Below are 22,891 nucleotides of genomic sequence, written 5' to 3'. Positions count from 1 at the left end.
TAGTCAACATAGATAAGTAGTCAACATAGATAAGTAGTCAACATAGATAAGTAGTCGACATTGATAAGTAGTTGACATTGATAAGTAGTTGACATTGATAAGTAGTTGACATTGATAAGTGGTCAACATTGATTAGTGGTCAACATTGATAAGTGGTCAACATAGATAAGTAGTCAACATAGTTAAGTAGTTAAAATTAAATAAGTAATCAACATAGATAAGTAGTTAGAATTAAATAAGTAATCAACATAGATAAGTAGTTAAAATTAAATAAGTAATCAACATAGATAGGTAGTCAACATAGATAAGTTGTCAACATAGATAAGTAGTCAACATAGATAATTAGTCATAAGTCGTCAACATAGTTAAGTCGTCAACATAGATAAGTAGTCAACATAGATACACATTCAACATAGATACGCATTCAACATAAATACGCATTCAATATAGATGAGCATTTAACATAGTTAAGTCGTCAACATAGATAAGTAGTCAACATAGATACACATTCAACATAGATACGCATTCAACATAGATACGCATTCAATATAGATGAGCATTTAACATAGACACACATTCAACATAGATACGCATTCAACATAGATACACATTCAACATAGCTACGCATTCAACATAGATAAGCATTCAACATGAATAAGTGGTCACATAAATAATAAGTTACACAAGTGACTAATGTGTTTAGCAGCCTATGGAGTTTCACTGCAGTACAAAATAAGTCTTGTTTAGGTCTTCCAAGATGCTTGGGAAGAAACCATCCTTGAGTCTGTTTATCTTGGCTGTTATGCTAAATTCATTTCCATCTCATATATCTTTGCAGGTGGTTGGTTGTGATCAAATTTTAGGATCCAAAGCTTCTCTCGACGCATGTGGCGTCTGCAAGGGAAGCAACTCCACATGCAAATTTTACAAAGGCATGTACACACTGCAGCACAGAGCTAACGGTAAGTGTGTCTAATCTTACCCTCAAAAAAATATGAAAAATCATCATGCATTTTATCCTATTTTCCCGCCCCAGAGTATTACTCCATGGTAACCATCCCCGCCGGCGCCCGAAGCATTCGCGTTGAGGAAATGGCGGTGTCCACCAGCTACCTGGCTGTTCGGTCCTTGAAAAGGAAGTACTACCTCACCGGTGATTGGACGGTGGACTGGCCGGGTAGATTCTACTTTGGAGGAGCTACATTTAGCTACCAGCGTTCCTTCAACCAGCCGGAGAGTTTATACGCTGCAGGGCCTACCAATGAAACACTCGTCTTTGAGGTAAGGCTTACTATGTGTGTCTGATCTTGGAATGAAAGCGGATAAAGTAAGGGTCTAGAACTCAGTTTGGTTTGCGAGCCACATGAATTGAATTCCAGGCTTTCACTATAATTATACTGTATTTTCACGACTATAAGGCACACCGCATTATAAGGCGCACCCTCAATGAATGACATTTTTTCCATATATAAGGCGCACTGCATTATAAGGCGGACTGTCTATTTTGGAGAAAATTTAAGACATTTAAGTGCGCCTTATAGTGGTGAAAATAGGGTAATTGCTATTGACTTCCAGGTATGAAGCACTCACAACTTCACAGTCACCTCTAGAGCCAGCCATTGTTGATGTTTTGGATTTTTTGGGATAAAATCTTGCAGTGGGGGAGGAGCTATATGATGGAAGATTTTGTAAACTAAGATGGCATCTGCATATTTAACAGTATTGTCCCCATTCAGGCGTTTGTGTTTTTTTTATTATCCGACAGTGGTGGTTTTTCGTTTTTGGTTTTCTGTTTTTTCCATATATAAGGCGAGCAAATTTAAGACTTAAGTGCGCCTTATAGTCGTGATAATACGGTAAGTATAATGGGATTTAATGTGTTGACCACATAGTGCAGAAATAACAACAACAAACACATAAATAATCAGTAAATAAGAAACAAATAACAAAGCAACAAACACACTTAGATAATCAATATATAGTAATGAGAAATAATCCATAGTATAATCAATAGTAATAGATAAGTAGTCAACATAATAAATAAGTAGTAGTAATAAGTCTTGATTTAGTTTGAGGTGCAGAACTCGAGTTGAATATGGTGACTCTTGGGAAGAAACTGGCCTTGAATCTGTTTGTCTTGGCTGTTATGGCTCTGTAGCGCCTTCTAGAGGGCTGCAGCTTGACATGGCAGATATGAATTGTCTTTTATGATGCACTCTGACCTTCTAAGGCCAACTAGATTGATTGTGGGCTGGACAAGTCTATTTTTTTAGCCCAAAAACGTGCCACCATTGATGGAGCTAGATGTTAACGGTACTGAAAGATGAGCACCTACTGCTTGTTTTAGTGAATTGGACATCTAGAATTGTCAGTAGCAGGCATTGAGGTCATTTTTTGTCGTTTTTATTTACATTTTAGGGTAGTCGCAGATCACTTCCGTCAAATTTTGTCACTTGTTTTTGGGAGAGTATTTTTGTCTTTTTAGGCCCAAGTTTTTGTACAGTATGGCCCAAAAAATAAAGACTACTTCTGGTTCAGACCCCCCAAAAAAGCAAAAAAAACATGGAAACAAAGCTTAACATCATGAAAAAATAAACGGAAAGTCAAAGGATACCAACACATCAGTAATGTAATGCGATGTTCATGCCATGTTGGCATATTCTTGTAAACACATTGCTGCCACGTGCTTTCATCTATGCACAAGCATCCCAAAGCCACGTGGCCACTGACCTCAATGCTACTTTTGTTACCAACTTGATTGGAGGTTAGCCATGCGAGAAAACGGAAAAAAAACTGCATTACGAGCGACTTTAATGCAGGAGGGCGAGTCTTTTACCTGCCTTCGGGCGGCAGGCTTGACGTGGGCTGATCCCGCCGCATAACTATGTCAGGGCAAGCTTTTATTTTCACTTGAACTCTGATCCCTGCCTGCAGAAACTAGAAGTGGAAACCAGGTGAGCGCTAGGACACTTGTTCTCACCTGAAGGACTTAAAATGCTTTGTTAAAAGTAAGCAGTTCATCAATCTTGGTGGCTTAGGACTGATGGGATAGACCTGAAATCTGACCTATTCAAAGGTCAACTGGTCATCTGCAAATGTTTGTTTTTGGCGTAAATTCAGCAATGAGGGCTGTTCGGTTAAGTCGTGTGTCAAAGTGGCGGCTTGGGGGCCAAATCTGGCCCGCCGCATCATTTTGTGTGGCCCGGGAAAGTGAATTATGAGTGGTGACTTTCTGTTTTAGGATAAAATTAAAATGAAGAGTATAGATGTATATTACATTTCCTGATTTTTCCCCCTTTTAAATCAATAATTGTAATTTTTATTCATTTTTTTCAGTTTTTAGTTCAAAAATCATTTTGTAAAATCTAAAAATATATAAAAAGCTAAAATAAACAATGTTTTAGATCTATACAACGAATATTATAAATGTATAATAGATTTCCTGATTTTCCCCTTTTAAATCAATAATTGTCATTTTTTAATCATTTTTTTCTGTGTTTTTAGTTCAAAAATCATTTTGTAAAATCTAAAAATATATTTTAAAAAAAGCTAAAATAAACATTGTTTTAGATCTATAAAATAAATATTATATATGTATATTAAATTTCCTGATGTTCCCCCTTTTAAATCAATAATTGTCCATTTTTTCAGTTTTTAGTTCAAAAATCATTTTGTAAAACCTAAAAAATATATATATTAAAAAAAGCTAAAATAAAAATTGGTGTAGATCTATAAAAAATGAATAGTAAGGGCTTTTAATCCATTTATAAAAGATAAAAGAAACTCTAAATATTATATCTAAAATGGTCCGGCCCATATAAAATCAACTTGATGTTAATAGCAAGCAAAAAAGGCCTAATTATTATGAAATAATTGTGTTTTAAAGTACCACTATTAGTTTTTGCAGAGTGATTGAATTTTTGAATCTTGTCAGAGTTTGAAAAAGTACCAAAACTGACACAGATCCATAATTACACAAAACAAAAATTGGGTAATGAAACCGATGTCATAATTAATTAAAGGCAGGGAGAGGATGACTCAATGGAAAACACTAGTTGAGACTTGTATATTTTATTGTGTGACGAATTGTAGTACAAAAGTGAAAGTAGTTCAGTCCCATATTTTCTCGCATTTTTTGCACAAAAAAAACGATAACTGAATCAATGGTACGGCTTATATGCGCATAAATTAGACTTGACATCCACAAAACTGCAAGATAATGCGGCCATTTCTTTCAAAATAAAGAAATAATAAACAAATAAAACGCTAAACTAGATTTATTTTGACGTCTGTGAATAAAATTCAACAAAAAACAAGTTGTTATACAACACACACACTTCGAAATGATCCAAAAACGTAAAAAATATGACAAAAAAAACGTATAGTTGACATATACATGTCAACTAATACGTTTTTTTGTCGTATTTTTTACGTTTTTGGATCATTTTGAAGTGTGTGTTGTATAACAACTTGTTTTTTGTTGAACATCATTCACAGACGTCAAATTAAATGTTGTTTAGCGTTTTATTTGTTTATTTTTTCTCGATTTTGAAAGAAATGGCCGCATTTTCTTGCAGTTTTGCATACGCATTTAACTTGAACAATTTAGTGCTAACTTTCCCAATACAGATCCGAGATAGGATGTGGTTGTTGTTTTTCTTTTAAAAACTCATCACATTCAAAGAGCTTGGTTGTAGGATTCTTAATCTTTTAATCTAGCCGACACCCCCACAGCCACCGCGCACTCAAGCTTTTTTTTTGTGTAATTACAGGACATACTTAGAGAGATTATAGTGGTGACATCTGTAGATCAGTATATGAATTGAGAACACATGCAGACAAGAGTGTGTATTAAGCTTCCCTTTATTTAAAAGGATCGCTTTAGGTTGTTCAAGCGTTAATTCTTTTCATATTATGGCGATGTCTTGCTCAGTTATGCTGATGTAAGGAAAATTTGGTACTACAAATGGGGTAACAGACTTTTGGGATGCAATAACTAGAGGATTTAATAGAAAGTGATTGACTCCTTGTTACTTTTTTGTCCAATATAAAATCAAGTACAGTGGTACCTTGAGATATGAGCTTAATTTGTTCCGGGACTGAGCTCGTATGTTGATTTTCTTGTAAGTCAAATGAATGTTTCCCATAGAAATGATCTAAAAATCTAATTAATTTGTTCTAAAACTATGAAAAAACACCAAAAACAGGATATTGGATTGGAAAATGTGTTTTTTTTTCAGTTTTATAGTGTATTTTTTTATCAAATTTGGTAATTATGAACTAAAATACGAATGAATGTTTCCCATAGAAATTATCTAAAAATCGAATTAATTTGTTCCAACCCTCAGAAAAAACACCCAAAACAGGATATTGGATTGGAAAAACTTTGATTTACAAGAAAATCAACATATGAGCTCAGTCCCGGAACTAATTAAGCTCGTATCTCAAGGTACCACTGTATTTTAGTTAATCATTACCAAATTTGATTTAAAAAAATACACTAGAAATCTAGAAAATACCTCATTTTAAAATACTACTATAACATTTTTCTCGCTATATTACAATATATGAATTGTTTTTTGGGGGGTACACTGCCATAAATGATACGTAAACATACACTTGAATTTTTGGCCACATTCTGTTTACACATAGTCGCTATTTTTTTTTTTAAATATGAACGACCATGCAAAAAAATATAATTTTATTCAAATTTTTATTGGCATACTTGCTCTAATTTGTCATTTTTAAATGATTGAATATTTTGTGTACACCATAAAAAATCATTGGAAGGCCGATTAATAAACTATTTCAAAATATATAAATAAATAATTATTATTTTTCTAAATTCCTTCATAGTTTCAGTTTCATATTTTACTGGCTAAAATGTCAATATCACAACTAGAACTTAGCTAAAATAAACCACTCCATTTCCCATTTGGCACTTGAACAAAAACTAATTTTTCGCCGCTAAGCTAATTAGCAAGTAACAATAAACGGCGTTCCCCCAGGGCTCCGTCCCGAGTCCTCTCTACTTTTTAAAATCCTTTTAAAAACAAACTGAGCAAAGCGTACTTTCCCATCATAGCAAAAAATAAAATCCCAATGTGCAATCTGCCCCATTAAATGAGATTAAACGTGAATGGAGGCGTATTCCAACTTTTTCCACAAACAGCTGCAGAAACAATATAACGTAGACATAATCACGCATTCCGCTTTCCATCTGTGTAACAACTCAGTCTTTGCCAAAGAAACACAATGCGCGCTAAAGTTGTCTGCCAAGATAAACACTGCACAAGTTTTCTAACAATTGTTTTAGACAAAGCCAAATATTGGTCTCCTAGGTAAACAAACGTAAAGATATAAAACCCCACCATGATTGTAAACATCGAATTAGCAATGGCGGATGATGATGATTACAAACTAAATAACGTCTTTGATGGACGGACTAGCACAAGGGTGGGCAAACTTTTGGGCCCGGGGGCCATATTGACTTTAAAAATGTGACAGATGGGCGGGGTCAGCACAAGATAGGATACATATAAAAAAGTGCATCCGTTAACAGTACATATGAAACATGAATAGAAAAAAAAGGACTAAAGTATTAACTTATTCATCACTCATCATTAAAGTCAAAAGTATAAAGTACAAAGTAAAGTCAAAAGTATAAAGTACAAAGACAAGGCAAAAGTATAAAGTACAAAGTAAAGTCAAAAGTATAAAGAACAAAGTAAAGTCAAAAGTATAAAGTACAAAGTCAAGTCAAAAGTATAAAGTACAAAGTCAAGTCAAAAGTATAAAGTACAAAGTCAAGTCAAAAGTATAAAGTACAAAGTCAAGTCAAAAGTATAAAGTACAAAGTCAAGTCAAAAGTATAAAGTACAAAGTCAAGTCAAAAGTATAAAGTACAAAGTCAAGTCAAAAGTATAAAGTACAAAGTAAAGTAAAAAGTATAAAGTACAAAGTACAGTCAAATGTATAAAGTACAAAGTACAGTCAAATGTATAAAGTACAAAGTCAAGTCAAAAGTATAAAGTACAAAGTCAAGTCAAAAGTATAAAGTACAAAGTAAAGTCAAAAGTATAAGTACAAAGTAAAGTCAAAAGTATAAAGTACAAAGTCAAGTCAAAAATATAAAGTAAAGTCAAAAGTATAAAGTAAAGTCAAATTTATAAAGTACAAAGTCAAGTCAAAAGTATAAAGTACAAAGTCAAGTCAAAAGTATAAAGTACAAAGTCAAGTCAAAAGTATAAAGTACAAAGTAAAGTCAAAAGTATAAGTACAAAGTAAAGTCAAAAGTATAAAGTACAAAGTCAAGTCAAAAGTATAAAGTACAAAGTCAAGTCAAAAGTATAAAGTACAAAGTCAAGTCAAAAGTATAAGTACAAAGTAAAGTCAAAAGTATAAAGTACAAAGTAAAGTCAAAAATATAAAGTACAAAGTTAAGTCAAGGGTTTAAAGTACAAAGTAAAGTCAAAAGTTTAAAGCACAAAGTAAAGTCAAAAGTATAAAGTACAAAGTAAAGTCAAAAGTATAAAGTACAAAGCAAAGTAAAAATGAATGTATTAAGAAATATTAAAATGTCATTTAAAAAAAATAGAGGGGCTGTAAATCACGAAAAAAAAAAAACAAATAAGAGTGGACACAGCTACTGCCACTGGCTTCCGCGTGACGGCGCCATCTTGAGGAGAAAAAAAACATTTTGGACAATGTCGGCGGGCCGGATTAAAAAGCCTAGCGGGCCGTATTTGGCTCGCGGGCCGTAGTTTGCCCATCTGTCTGGACTTTTTTATAGATGTATTAAAAGAACTGGATTAAAATCCCTGAATATTCAGTTTTTTTAGAGATCTAAAACAATGTTTATTTTAGCTTTTTTTAAATATATTTTTAGATTTTACAAAAATTATTTTAGAACTAAAAACACTGAAAAAAATGATTAAAATGACAATTATTAATTCAAAAGAGGGAATATCAGGAAATGTAATGTACATCTATACTCTTCATTTGAATTTGATCCTAAAACAGAAAGTCGGCACTCATCATTTACTTTCTCGGGCCGCATAAAATGATGCGGCGGTCCAGATTTGGCCCCCGGGCCGCCACTTTGACACCAGTGGACGAGCAGTTTCGCTTTGGGTAAAAAGACACGTTTAAAATGTAGATTGTGTGAGATCTTTGTCATGTGTGACAAGAACCAAACATGGTTACAGCAGAGACAACAGACCACAGGCCATCCACATCCCCACCGCGCCACTCATCAGGCCCAAAAAACTGGAGCTAAATTACGCCGTGGCGGTCCTCGGACTGGCACCCCACAAAAATGTCCGCGTAGGAGGAATAATCTCGCTCGGATTCCGAGGCTAAGATGTCCAGATGTCTTTGAATGTGGCGTCTGTGATCAGCTTTTCTGGACCGAGACAGTAGACTTTTGTGATGTTTGGCATTTTGGTCCAGTCCGGGTTTTCGTGGCTACCAAACCTCAGGAAGGCGGAAATGGAGTTTTTTTTTAATTTGGGGACATAGGTGAACTATGAAATCAGATTTGAGTGTAAAAACGATTCAAAATGTCAGGCAGAAAACAAAGGGTTCCAAGTTGCAACCAGTAAATATGACTATCATGAATATAATTTTGAGAGCTGATTTCAACAGTACTTAGATATTAAACTACTTAGACATTAAACAGTGCTTAGATATTAAACAGTACTTATATATTAAAGAATACTTAGATATAAAACAGTACTTATATATTAAACAGTACTTAGATATTAATCAGTACTTAGATATTAAACAGTACTTAGACATTAAACAGTACTTGTATATTCAACATACTTAGTTATTAAGCAGTACTTAGATATTAAACAGTACTTAGATATTAAACAGTACTTTGATATTAAACAGTACTTAGATGTTAAACAGTACTTATATTTTAAACAGTACTTGGATATTAAACAGTACTTAGATATTAAACAGTACTTATATATTCAACATACTTAGTTATTAAACAGTACTTAGATATTAAACAGTACTTAGATGTTAAACAGTACTTAGATTTTAAACAGTATTTGGATATTAAATAGTATTTAGATATTAAACAGTACTTAGATATTAAACAGTCCTTAGATATTAAACAGTACTTAGATATTAAACAGTACTTCAATTTCAAACAGTTTGATATTAAACAGTACTTCAATTTCAAACAGTTTGATATTAAACAGTACTTCAATTTCAAACAGTTTGATATTAAACAGTACTTCAATTTCAAACAGTTTGATATTAAACAGTACTTCAATTTCAAACAGTTTGATATTAAACAGTACTTAGATATTAAACAGTACTTAGATCTTAAACACTACTTAGATATTAAACACTACTTAAATATTAAAAACTACTTAGATATTAAACTCTCTCTCTTAAATATTAAACCCGCTCTCTTAGATATTTAACTCGCTCTCTTAGATATTTAACTCTCTCTCTCTCATGAATATAATTTTGAGAGCTAGCATCAACAGTAAACTCTGTGTCACCATTTGACCGGCGACCAAAAGGGACAAAAAGACCGGCGGCCAAAAGACCGGCGACCAAACGTCCAGTCCCGCTAAGTTTATATCTGTCTTACAGGTTTTTTCATTGTGTTCTTCTAGATTCTCTTGCAAGGCAAAAACCCCGGCGTGGTTTGGGAATACACACTACCTCGCACCGAGAGAAAGCCAGACTACAGCTGGGGCGTGGTGCGTTCCGACTGTTCCGCTCCCTGCGCCGGAGGTGAGTTGGAAGACTTTACTTTTTGCTTTCATGTCTGCGTGCTGTGATCATGTTGCAAGATTTTTTTTTTCTTGGCAATGTGAGCCTTCCAACGTCAGGATGAGTCACGCCATCAGATAGTTTTTCAGGCAAAAAAATGGCTAAAATAATCCTCAAAAAGTTAAAAATGTACACAATAACAATGAACAGTAGTCTGGTGCTGTAAAACATACGGCTCACGGGCACTTTTTAGCTCTCCTAACATAATTAATTTCATATTTTTTTGACAAATATGCCTCAAAACTAGGTGTGTGAATACTAATGAGCCCATTAGGAGTTTGAAAATGGCCGAATCCAACATGGAGGTCGCCTAGAAGAACTTTCATTGGCCCGTTCCAATCAAAATGGATTGAATGCACTCACATTTGGAATTTTAATGTAAGGACAAGGACATTTTGTCCTCAAAGTTGCAACATTATTCATGTGTCCAATGCAGTTAAAATGTCATCTTGAAGGAGACTTTTCAATCCTTGTTAATCACAAATGACAGCAAAAATGTCAAATCAAAAGTGAACTCACAGGACAGATGTCTGTTGAGCCTGTTGAATGCAAATGGGAGGACGTGTTGTCCAAAAATCAGTCTCTCAAGTAGTATTTATTTACCGTCACTGTGGTAAAAGGAGAGGACTTCTGTATCCATCCCATCGACACCATTCCAGTGTCCAATATTTTTTCCAAGCTAACATTCATCAATTCATGGTTGTTCCCAAGTAAAGTCCTTCTCTACCCACTATTTCACAATTTAGGTTCTCGTGCACTACTACTACTACTACTGGAGAACCATCTAGTCTAATCTACAAGACAACCCACTACTACTACTGCTGATCCATCTAGTTATTCTATAACACCCAGCACTACTACTACAGTTGTATGGAGTGAATGTGTAACAAAACCCCAAATCACTACTACTACTCCTCCTACAACTACCCCTCTTCCTACTACTTCTACTACCACTACTGGTATAACTACTTTTAGTACCACTACTCCTCCTCCTACTATTACTACTACTGGTTTTACTATTACCACTATGACTCCTACTGTTACTACTACTGATTTTACTATTACCACTATGACTCCTACTATTACTACTACTGATTTTACTATTACCACTATGACTCCTACTATTACTACTACTGGTTTTACTATCACTACTACTACTTTTACTCCCACTACCACTACTTTTACTACCAATACTACTACTTTTACTACCACCACTACTACTTTTACTACCACTACTACTACTTTTACTACTACTACTTTTACTCCCACTTCTACTACTTTTACTACCACTACTACTACTTTTACTACCGCTACTACTACTTTTACTACTACTACTACTACTTTTACTACCACTACTACTACTACTTTTACTACCACCTCTACTACTACTCCTACTGCTACTACTAGTTTTACTACCATTACTATTCCTATTACTACTACTGCCACTACTACTTTTACTACCACTACTACTACTTTTACTACCACTACTACTACTTTTACTACCACTACTACTACTTTTATTACCACTACTACTACTACTTTTACTACCACCTCTACTACTACTCCTACTGCTACTACTAGTTTTACTTCCATTACTACTCCTATTACTACTACTGCCACTACTACTTTTACTACCACTACTTCTACTATTACCGCCACCAGTCCTACTACTACTACTTTTACTACCACCACTTCTACTATTACCGCCACCAGTCCTACTACTACTACTTTTACTACCTCTACTTCTACTATTACTGCCACCAGTCCTACTACTACTACTACCACTACTACAGCTCTATATAGTGCAAGTATAACTCACCACCACTACAGTGTCTTATAATCTGGTGTACCATACATGTGCATCACATTTTAAAATAAGTAATTCATTGAATGTCTTCACTAACTATCAGACCAAGAATCCTCATTTGTCGTTTTTAATGTCTTCAGGTCGCATCTCCACCAAGGCTATCTGCATGCAGGACCAGAAAGTTCACGTCAACGCCACCATGTGCAATCCACTGACTCGTCCCACGCTGGGTTCTCACCTCTGCAACACGCAGCCCTGCCCGGCCTAGTAAGTGCGCTCAAACTTGGGTGTGTACATATGTGGTTTGCGGCATGTGCGTCCATGTTGCCAAATCTTGCGCCGCTTTTATTACAGGCTTGCGCACCATCGCTTCGCGGTTCAGGGGAGTCTGCACTTTGTCCGTGGTCTATCGGGTTACCTTCCTCCTCCTCCTCCTCCTCTTTAATCTCTCCTTTTCCTTTTTAAGCAATTCCCTGAGTGCATTTACAGTTCGACTCTCTACTTATAGCAGATCAATGCTTTCACATTCCTACTATTTTAACAAGTGAAAATGACAATTTCATCTACTAAATCTGACTTTTGATAACGTTATATATTCTAACTTTTGGGCCCGGGTGCCACATTGACTTTACAAATTTGAGAGATGAGCGGGGTCAGCACAAGATACGATAATATATAAAAAAAGTGCATCCGTTAACAGTACATATGAAACATAAACAGAAAAAAATGACTCAAGTATTAATATAGTCATCACTCATTATTAAAGTAAAAAGTAAAAAGTATAAAGTATAAGGTAAAGTAAAAAGTATAAAGTACAAAGTCAAGTCAAAAGTATAAAGTACAAAGTAAAGTCAAAAGTATAAAGTACAAAGTAAAGTCAAAAGTATAAAGTACAAAGTCAAGTCAAAAGTATAAAGTACAAATAAAAGTCAAAAGTATGAAGTACAAAGTAAAGTCAAAAGTATTAAGTACAAAGTTAAGTCAAAAGTTTAAAGTACAAAGTACTACTACTGCTACTACTACTTTTACTACTACTATTACTACTACTGCTACTACTACTTTTACTACTACTATTACTACTACTGCTACTACTACTTTTACTACTACTACTTTTACTACTACTAATGAATAGAAAGCATAGTCTGGACTATAAGTCGCATTTCTAAAATGTCAATATTGTATTTAAATATCAAAGTTAATGAATTCTGATTTGCATATTAAACCCAAACCAATCCCAATCTTTAATTTCATTCTTAAAACCATTTTTTCACTCCGACAAAACGTCTATAAACCATCAGCCCACCCATATCTCGCCCTTCCAAAACTTGAGGGCGTACACGCGTGAAGGCCGAAGCGCTGCGGTGGCGTTCGAGTTGAAACAGCGCCCTGGCGAACGGCCTTTTCCCCAAGTGATTTACATCCACGCCGCCATGAAAAGACAGGGTACGCCGTTTTGGGGTCAGGAAGAGCATGAGCACTTCCACTAATGCTACAATTACGCGTGGCGCTTCCAAACCACGAAGCCGAAATAGACACGGCGAAGAAGCATTGGTGGGATGCCCAAAGGCTCGGCGGCGTCCGTCGCCAACACTTGAGACGACGTTTCCTGCCGCTAATCTCGGTCGGGCATTGCCTTTCTCTTATCTCGGCCAAAGGTATTAAAAAGGGCCTCCGTTTCAAATCCAAACACAGCCCTTTTTGTTTTTTGGGATGAGGTCTGATTGGTAGATGGAGAAGGCCAGACCACTTGACCAGAATGGAATTTGACTGAGTGAATTGATAAGTGGGTGAGGAGTTAGTGTGTAAGGGGTTGTAGTTCTGGGGTTGAGGGTTTGAGCCTGGGTGGGTTCTTACTGTGTGGAGTTAGGTTAAAGGCTCAGACTCTGATCTGTTGGCGGGCCGCTTTAACGTCAAGTTGATTTCACATTTTAGATATAATATTTCTATTTTTTTTTGATAAATTGATTAAAATAACTGGATTAAAATCTCTGAATATTCATTTTTTTATATATGTTCATTTTAGTTTTTTTTTTAAATTTATTTTTAGATTTTACTAAATTAATTTTGAACTTAAAACAGAAAAAAATATTTAAAAATTACAATATTTAGTTTTTTTTTTTTTAGATATATGGATTAAAAGAACTGGATTAAAATCCGGAATATTCAGTTTTGTTAAAAGTCTAAAACTATGTTCATTTTAGCTTTTTTTATTATATTATACAAAATGATTTTTGTATTAAAAAACGGGAAAATGATTAAAAAAATTACAAAAATATTAAGATGTTGTTTTTAATGAATTAAAAAAACTGGATTAAAAATCCTGAATATTCCGTTTTTTATAGATCTAAAACAATGTTTATTTGAGCTTTTTTAAATATATTTTTTAGATTTTACAAAATGATTTTTGAACTAAAAAATTGATTAAAAGATACAATTGATTTAAAATGGGGAAAATCAGGAAATGTAATATATATCTATAAAAATTTTTTGAATTCATTCGTAAAATTCTGTAATTTCCCTGAGCTCACATGGCTTTTCTCCGGGTTCTCCAATTTCCCCCTCCACATCCCAAAAACCATCATGCTAAGCTTATTGTACGCTAAATTGATCATTTGTTTCCTTGTGCCAAGCAATCGTTTCAGTTTTTATCGTCTTTTGGGTAGTACAACTCATACTAAAGTGCGATTTATAGTCCAACAAATCCGGTCATCTCTTCCTGTGTTTCCCGCAGTTGGTGGAGTGGAGAATGGGCGGCGTGCAGTCGCTCTTGCGGCGGAGGCCAGCAAGCCAGGACGCTACGATGCATGCGGAAAGTCACCTACCAACGCGAGGAGGCGGCGGCCCACTCGCTCTGCCCCGTAGTGTCGCCGGCTCAACTCCGGCCTTGCAACACCCAGACTTGCCCACCCGCTTGGAACACAGGATCTTGGTCACAGGTACTATAATGTCTACTTCATCCTATCCCATAATTTCTATTGGACATATGGAACAGATCTTTAAAAAAAGTCACCCAAATTTTTTTGGGGAGTAAATTCAGGACATAAAAAAACATCAATAGTTGTTAAAGGCCCACATTGAGTAGTATTCACTCTGTAGTTAATTATAATAGCAATAATTAGCTCTTTATATTTATGGATATGTATAAATGCAAGTAGAGGATTCGTGGCCTTCAATTATAATTTGTTTTATAGGATGTTTGTAAAATTAGAGTTAAGGCGGACGGCCACACGCATTGGTGCACAATTTTAGTCACAATTTATGCATTGCTCATCCTTGGCACTCTAGCGCCCTCTAAGGGATTTTTTGTTAAATCACAAATTCACCTGCCTTCAAAAGGAGCCCGAATTAAATATACTTTATATCCATGAATTTTAGTAAAAAATGAAACATTCGCTTTGGAGTTTTTTGGTCTGTTAACATACTGGGCTTTATATTAACTTTAATTTTAAAACAAAGTGGTTAGTGTCACTATATTCCAAATGTATTATTTTTATTATTATTATATTTATTATCAGCGTTTTAATTATCATTATTTTATTATTATTAGTAGTAGTTGTCGTAATAGTAGTAGTAGTCGTCGTATTTTATCATTATTATTATTATTATTATTATTCGTTTTAGTATTTTTATTATTAGTAGTAGTAGTCATATTTATATCATTATTATGATTAGTAGTAGTAATCATATTATTATTGTTATTAGTAGTAGTCGTATTATTATTATTAGTAGTAGTAGTAGTATTTTTATTATTAGTCATATTTTTATCATTATTATTAGCAGTAGTAGTATTTCTATCATTATTATGATTAGTAGTAGTAGTATTTTTATCATTATTATTAGTAGTATTTTTATAATTATCATTATTATTATTGCCATTACTACTACTACTCCTACTATTACTACTACTGCTACTACTCGTTTTACTAACTGTACTACTATTATTATGATTATGGAGAAGCCCCTCCCCTTTTCTTAAACAGTGTGCCTGTATTTGTGTTTTGATTTTAAATTCGGAATTAAACAATGTGTTCTTGTAAACCTGCACTTTATATTTCTAAAATGTATTAAAGTAGTTATTTGAATTGTAATCAAGTCGTATTATTTAATATCTAATTATACGGACATTTCTGGTCATCCTATACGTACATGTGGATTTGCTTGGTAGTGACAACAATGTGTCACCAGGGGGCGGTGATGTGAACCCCTCAGTTATCATTACTCCTTACAATTTTTATTACTGAATATGGTATTCTATCATATTTTACTTTGAAAAAATACATTTAAAATTTCTACTCATTTTATATGTCCAATTAATTAAATTGGCTGGCTACTAATTCAGGCTCTAGCACCCCCTGCGACCCTTGTGAGGATAAGCGATACCGAAAATGTATGAATTCATCCATTTATATCTACATAAATATCCCTTTATTAAAATAGGACAACCTCGACTAACCTCCCAGAGGACTCCACCTGTGTCTCACCTGTTTTTTTGGCTCCGCCTACAGTGCTCCAAGAGTTGCGGCCGTGGCCTGAGGAAACGAAGCGTGTTCTGCCAAAGCGGCGACCCCGGGGTGCCGGCGGTGGTGCCCGATAGCATGTGCAGACAGAACCAGCGACCCAAAGCCCAGGACAGCTGCGTCTTGCGCCGTTGCCCTAAGAATGACAGACTCCAGTGGACGTACACTTCCTGGGGAGAGGTCAGAATGCACATTTGAGTTTGACTCAAATGTAGGAAAAAAAGCACACTACGCAGCATGCAAACACATTTCACCCAAAAAAATATATTAGCAGATGCAAAACAGATTATTTTTAAGATTTTCCCTTCAAAGTAACACACTTGTACTCCCTATTAAAACCAGGAATATGGAGGTCAAAATTGTGAATCAGGTGGCAGCTTATATGAGAGAAATTGTAAAATTCAACAATTTTATGCTAATTTTAAGGGTATGGTATATACGAGAAATTGTAAAATTCAACAATTTTAAGGGTACGGCTTATACGAGAGAAATTGTAAATTCAACAATTTTAAGGGTACGGCTTATACGAGAGAAATTGTAAATTCAACAATTTTAAGGGTACGGCTTATACGAGAGAAATTGTAAATTCAATAATTTTAAGGGTACGGCTTATACGAGAGAAATTGTAGAATTTAACTATTTTAAGGGTATGGCTTTCACGAGAGAGATTGTAAAATTCAACAATTTTAAGGCAGTTTTAAGGGTGTGGCTTATACGAGAGAAATTGTAAAATTCAACAATTTTAAGGCAGTTTTAAGGGTACGGCTTATACGAGAGAAATTGTAAAATTCAACAATTTTAGTGGTACGGCGTACACGAGAGAAATTGTAAAATTCAACAATTTTAAGGCAGTTTTAAGGGTTCGGCTTATACGAGAGAAATTGTATAATTCAACAACTTTAAGGCAATTTTATAGGTATGGCTTATTTCAGAGAAGTTGTAAAATTCAACAAATTTAAGATACGGCTTATATGAGAGAAATAGTAAAATAACACTGTTAAAAGCAAAGACAAACACAACATTTTTTTTAGCATAAGTTGATTTTTTTTTAATCGTCAGTTGTTAAATTTTTGTCATTTTTAGTGTTCCAGGTCATGTGGACCTGGCTTCCAAAAGCGAGAAGTCCGCTGTGGGGAGAAAGATTTTCAGGGAAGGTAAGAAAAAAACTCACCACAAAAATTATATCATTTCAATCCGTAAAAATTGAGGAAGGTTTGATTTAGTGTTAAATTTCCTTGCAGTTTTGTGGAGTTTCCCGTGAGGAGGTGCAGGAACATGGCCAAACCCGCCGCCGATCTCCAGCAGGCTTGCGACAGGGGTCCGTGCCCCGAGCTGGCCAGGGTCCTGCCGGGCAGGACCCTCGTCCCCGGTGCTGTGGTGTCAAGCTGGTATTCTTCTCCATGGCAACAGGTGCGTGCCCGTCTTGTCCTGCTTCTTAAAGGGTGATGACTTATCTATGTTGAGGGCTTATCTATGTTGACGACTTATCTATGTTGAGGGCCTATCTATGTTGAGGGCTTATCTATGTTGACTACTTTTTTAATTTTAACTACTTATTTAATTTTAACTACTTATTTAATTTTAACTACTTATTTAATTTTAACTACTTATTTAATTTTAACTACTTATTTAATTTTGACTACTTATTTAATTTTAACTACTTATTTAATTTTAACTACTTATTTAATTTTAACTACTTATCTATGTTGACTAAATATATATGTTGACTAAATATATATGTTGACTACTTATCTATGTTGACTACTTATCTATGCTGACAGCTTATCTATGTTGAGGAATTATCTATGTTGACGTCTTATCTATGTTGACTACTTATCTATGTCGACTACTTATCTATGTTGACTACTTATCTATGTTGACTACTTATCTATGTTGACTACTTATCTATGTTGACTACTTATCTATGTTGACTACTTATCTATGTTGACAACTTATATATGTTGACGACTTATCTACGTTGACGACTTATCTACGTCGACTACTTATCTATGTCGACTACTTATCTATGTCGACTACTTATCTATGTTGACTACTTATCTATGTTGACTACTTATCTATGTTGACGACTTATCTATGTTGACGACTTATCTACGTTGACGACTTATCTACGTTGACTACTTATCTGTGTTGACTACTTATCTATGTTGACAACTTATCTATGTTGACCACTTATCTACATTGACGACTACTTATTTATTTGGTTGACTACTTTATTTATTCATGACATATTTATTCATCATTTATTCATCATGATTTATTATGTATATGTCCCTTTGTTTGTTTGTTGTTATTTGTGCACTTTTTTGTTAAAAAAAAAAAAAAATTCTCAAAGGAAAACAAAGTAAAAAATCTGACCAAATAGTTATTTTCAAAATAAACGCCAAAGGTTTGTAAACATCAGTGCGAGCACGTTTCTGGTTTGTGGGCACCATGTGAGTTTTTTTGGTCTTCATGCATTAGAAATCAACCCGTGATTCCTGTGGCGGGCATGTTTGTTTGACCGGAGGGCAATTTTGTCCTCTAACTTTATTTTCTTTCCCGCCTTCAGTGTTCCGTGTCCTGCGGCGGCGGTGTCCAGACTCGTGGCGTGCACTGCCTGCTTCACGGTCGTCCGGTGGCCGGATGCCCACTTCAGCAGCGACCGGTCGCTTCGCAGGCTTGCAACACCCAGTTCTGCCCCGGTCCTGCCCCCGTCCCGCCGCCGCAACACCACAACCGCCTCACGGCTGACGGAGTCACACTCAGAGGTTAGATGCCCACTAAACACGCCTCTAAAAAATAAGAAAGTTTAATATCTAAGAGAAGGAGTTTAATATCTAAGAGAGAAATAGTTAAATATCTAAGAGAGAGAGAGTTTAATATATTAAGAGAGTTTAATATCTAAGAGAGTTTAATATCTAAGAGAGTTTAATATCTAAGAGAGTTTAATATCTAAGAGAGTTTAATACCTCAGAGAGTTTATTAACTAAGAGTGAGAGTTTGATATCTAAGAGAGTGAGTTTAATATCTAAGAGAGAGAGTTTAATATCTAAGAGAGAGTTTAATATCTAAGAGAGAGAGAGAGAGATTAATATCTAAAAGAGAGTTTAATATCTGAGAGAGTGAGTTTAATATCTAAGAGAGATTTTAATATCTAAGAGAGCTTAATATTTAAGAGAAAGAGAGTTTAATATCTAAGATAAAGAGAGTTTAATATTTAAGAGAAAGAGAGTTTAATATCTAAGAGAGAGTTTAATATCTAATAGAAAGATAGTTTAATATCTAAGAGATATAGTTCATCTAAGAGAGAGTTTAATATCTAAGAGAGAGTTTAATATCTAAGAGAGTTTAATATCTAAGAGAGAGTTTAATATCTAAGAGAGTTTAACATCTAAGAGAGAGTTCAATATCTAAGAGAGAGAGAGTTTAATATCTAAGTACTGTTTAAAATCTAAAAAGTACATTTGACTGGCGACCAAACGTCCGGCCGACCCAAACGTCCGGCCGACCAAACTTCCCAGCGACCAAACATCCAATCACGACTTTCCTCACTTCCCTGAACCCAACTACCATATTTCCCCTCTCCTCAGGCGATCCCCCTTGCGTGGACCGCTTCAGCTGGTGCCACCTGGTTCCTCAACACGGGGTCTGCGGCCACAAATTCTACGGTGAACAGTGTTGCCGTTCGTGTACAGGCAGAAGGCCATAACCCGGCAAGGAAAGGACCTTCCGAAGACCCTCCCGGCCTTCTAGCAGGCCTTTCCGAAACCCCCTCAGAACACACGGAACATATTAATCCTTCCTGGAGTACTTGACTACTGAACTGAGTAAAGAAGAAGAACGAAGAGAATTATCAGCAAACTGGAAAAGTAACTTTTTCTGTCCGTGGGAATTTGTAAGGTTTTCCCACTTTGTCATATTATCTTTCCCGTATTTTTTTTTAAAGGCACAGATGCTTTTATTTAACTTATTGCTCATGATGTTACATGACATTGTGCAGTGGATCTGTGATGTGTAAAACTCACCCAGACATTTTTTCCACATTTTTTAAGAAGCATTATTAGCATTTTTGGTGCACTTCTTGTGGTCCTCGTTTTCTGACACATGACCAGATTTTTCCATGCATGTTGACATGGTGGAAAACAGGCTTTTCTGTATGTGTCTTATCTCTCCTGTATCGCTTAAATATAATATAGCTTGGCCGTGAAGCAATATTTATTGGTTTGGATTTATGCCTGATGGTTGTTAAGGGTCTTGAGTTGGGGGGTGGAGTCTATTTGCATGGTAACGCGCTGGTAAAATAACATAAAAATATTTAAATGAACTTGGATTATGATGCAGATACACTCAAAAATAAGTTTAATCTAACTTTACACTAAACTTAATTCTAATTTTAGTTGACATTTTGATACCCGGGTTGGCTCTATTGGCTCCGCCTCCACCTTAATTTTCAGATGCAACCTATCGAGGGTTGTTTGCTTTTGTCTTTCCTTTAAATATTCAGAAAATGATGCACACAAATGTCGATTTTTGTTGGGATGACCTCAAATTTTAGCAGGTTGTGTAGAAATGTTTTTGTTTTTGTGTGTAACATTTGGCATTTCTATCTTTTCAGGTTAAGAAATGCCGTTTACTTCGAAAGAAAAGGTATTTTGCGTGTTAGAGTATGCTCGGACTCAGTCATTTATATACAGTAATTTAATTTTTATTAAAATTGTTTTGTTAATTGAAAAATGAAAATTCTACCAACATTAGTCCAGACTAAAAAAAAACATGGAATTTGCCCAATTTAATACCTCAGAATTTCATTTAAAAATTAAATTTAGCATGGATATTACTATTAAAATTTAATTCAATAATTTTTAATAATTTAATTAATTAAAAAATGAAAACTCTACCAACTCTAATCTAGACTAAAACTATGGAAGTCTTCTAATATAATCCCTAGGGATTTCCTTTAAAAATGTTACATAAAAATTACTTTTAAAAATGACATTTTACATAAAATTACTTTCAAAACTGACATTTTACATAAAAGATACTTTTAAAAATGACATTTTACATGAAAAGTACTTTTAAAAATGACATTTTAGATAAAAAATACTTTAAAAAATGAATTCAATAATTTAAAATAATATAATTAATTAAAAAAAAGAAGATTCTACCAATACTAGCCCAAACTAAAAAAAAAAACATGAAATTTGCCCAATTTAATACTTTGGAATTTCATTTAAAAATATAATTTTTGTGGAAGAAAAATACAGTTTTTACGTCCCAAAAGTTCTAATATTAGTCTAAAAAAATCGAGTAAAAATTCTCCCTAAAAATGAACAAAAAGTCCTTTAAAAACAAATTCAACATAAACATTACTATTAAAATCAAATTCAATAATTAAAAAAAATATTTTCACGACTATAAGGCGCTCATAAAAGTCTTACATTTTCTCCAAAATAAACATAGCACCTTATAATCCAGTGCGCCTTATATATGGTAAAAAAAATAAAACATGTCATTCATTGACAGTACGCCTTTAAATGCAATGCACAGTATATCCCTGAAAATACAGTACTTAACTAAAAAACTGAAAATCCCACCAACACATTAACCCAAACTAAAACCCCCTCATTTTCCCCAATTGAATCCCTCACCCCTCAACTACCCCTTCCAATATTCTTCCTTTTCAAATTCATATTCTTAATGGAGTGCCTTGTAAAGGCTTCCTATCAATACTCCCCTCGCCATCTGATAAATGTCACCTTGCAGGCCCGAAATAAACACATCAAGTCGACTTTCCCCCTCCATTAGTATTCCGCATGATCATCTACAGGCGCACGCTAAATGTTAAAAGCTAAGAAGACAAATAGCGGCTGTCTCTGGCAAAGACAGAAATCAAGTGTGTAACAGGGAGGCGCCACCACGTCGTCCAACGCCGTCCAATCTATCCCGTCCAAAATGGAGGCTGTCGCCCTTAATCCTTTCCACCTCGCCTGATCGATGGCGTCTTTCTACCCCGTAGTTCCTTCCACTTTTTTTTTCCTGCTCCATCACACGACTGGCTGGTTATTTTCCCACCTGCGGGTTGTCAAAGACTCCGCCTCCCCACAAACGCCGGCCCCCTCGGCGCCTAAAGCGTTGCTTTTTGTGCGCGGTGATCCATCATAAAAAGCCCTCGACCACTGACGGCGGATCTGATCACATCTTAAGAGGGTACCGTCGTTCCGGCCTTTAAAATAGCCATCTCTCTGTCTTTTTTTCGCAACTGATTTTGTAGGTGTCCAATATTTTAGGGGAGATCTTCAATGAGAAGTCCACACATGAGTTTTTAGTGCGATTTTTGTGTTTGCAGGGATTTTTTAGGAAGAAGACAGACGGAGACAGAAAACAACCAAAAACTGTATGGGATGACTTAGTATAGCAAAAAAATGGAATGTGAGGGCCTAGAATAGCAACAAAAACTGAATCTAAGGACCTATAATAGCAACAAAAATAACATGTGATGGCCTAGAATAGGAACAAAAACAGTATTTGAGGATCTAGAATAGCAACAAACGGTATGTGAGGATCTAGAATAGGAACAAATGGTATGTGAGGATCTAGAATAGGAAGAAAAACGGAATGTGAGGACCTGGAATAGCAACACAAACAGAATGTGAGGAACTAAAATAGGAACAAAAACAGAATGTGAGTAACTGGAATAGAAACAAAAAGGTATGTGAGGGCCTAGAATAGAAACTAAAACAGTATGTGAGGATCTGGAATAGGAACAAAA

The 22,891-nt window shown here is 35.0% G+C and overlaps 1 protein-coding gene across 2 annotated transcripts in view; it reads left to right on the top strand.

Moving 5' to 3' along the window:
• adamts18 (ADAM metallopeptidase with thrombospondin type 1 motif, 18) overlaps positions 1–20,556 on the top strand; it is a 58,758-nt gene extending 38,202 nt beyond the window's left edge. For both annotated transcript variants that reach the window (XM_077714184.1, XM_077714185.1), the window contains 10 exons: positions 839–962; positions 1,037–1,281; positions 9,639–9,759; positions 11,746–11,872; positions 14,337–14,541; positions 16,111–16,302; positions 17,206–17,276; positions 17,364–17,532; positions 18,692–18,890; positions 19,713–20,556. In XM_077714184.1, coding sequence (XP_077570310.1) covers positions 839–962; positions 1,037–1,281; positions 9,639–9,759; positions 11,746–11,872; positions 14,337–14,541; positions 16,111–16,302; positions 17,206–17,276; positions 17,364–17,532; positions 18,692–18,890; positions 19,713–19,831 — 1,572 coding nt within the window. In that variant the 3' untranslated portion in view covers positions 19,832–20,556. The remainder of the gene's footprint in view (positions 1–838; positions 963–1,036; positions 1,282–9,638; positions 9,760–11,745; positions 11,873–14,336; positions 14,542–16,110; positions 16,303–17,205; positions 17,277–17,363; positions 17,533–18,691; positions 18,891–19,712) is intronic.
• Positions 20,557–22,891: the final 2,335 nt, after the last annotated feature.

The sequence above is a fragment of the Stigmatopora nigra genome, chromosome 3 (assembly GCF_051989575.1).
Source record: "Stigmatopora nigra isolate UIUO_SnigA chromosome 3, RoL_Snig_1.1, whole genome shotgun sequence".
NCBI classification, from domain to species: Eukaryota; Metazoa; Chordata; class Actinopteri; order Syngnathiformes; family Syngnathidae; genus Stigmatopora; species Stigmatopora nigra.
The sequence above is the reverse complement of the archived record's forward strand: the minus strand, read 5'-3'. Positions and strand labels throughout refer to the sequence as shown.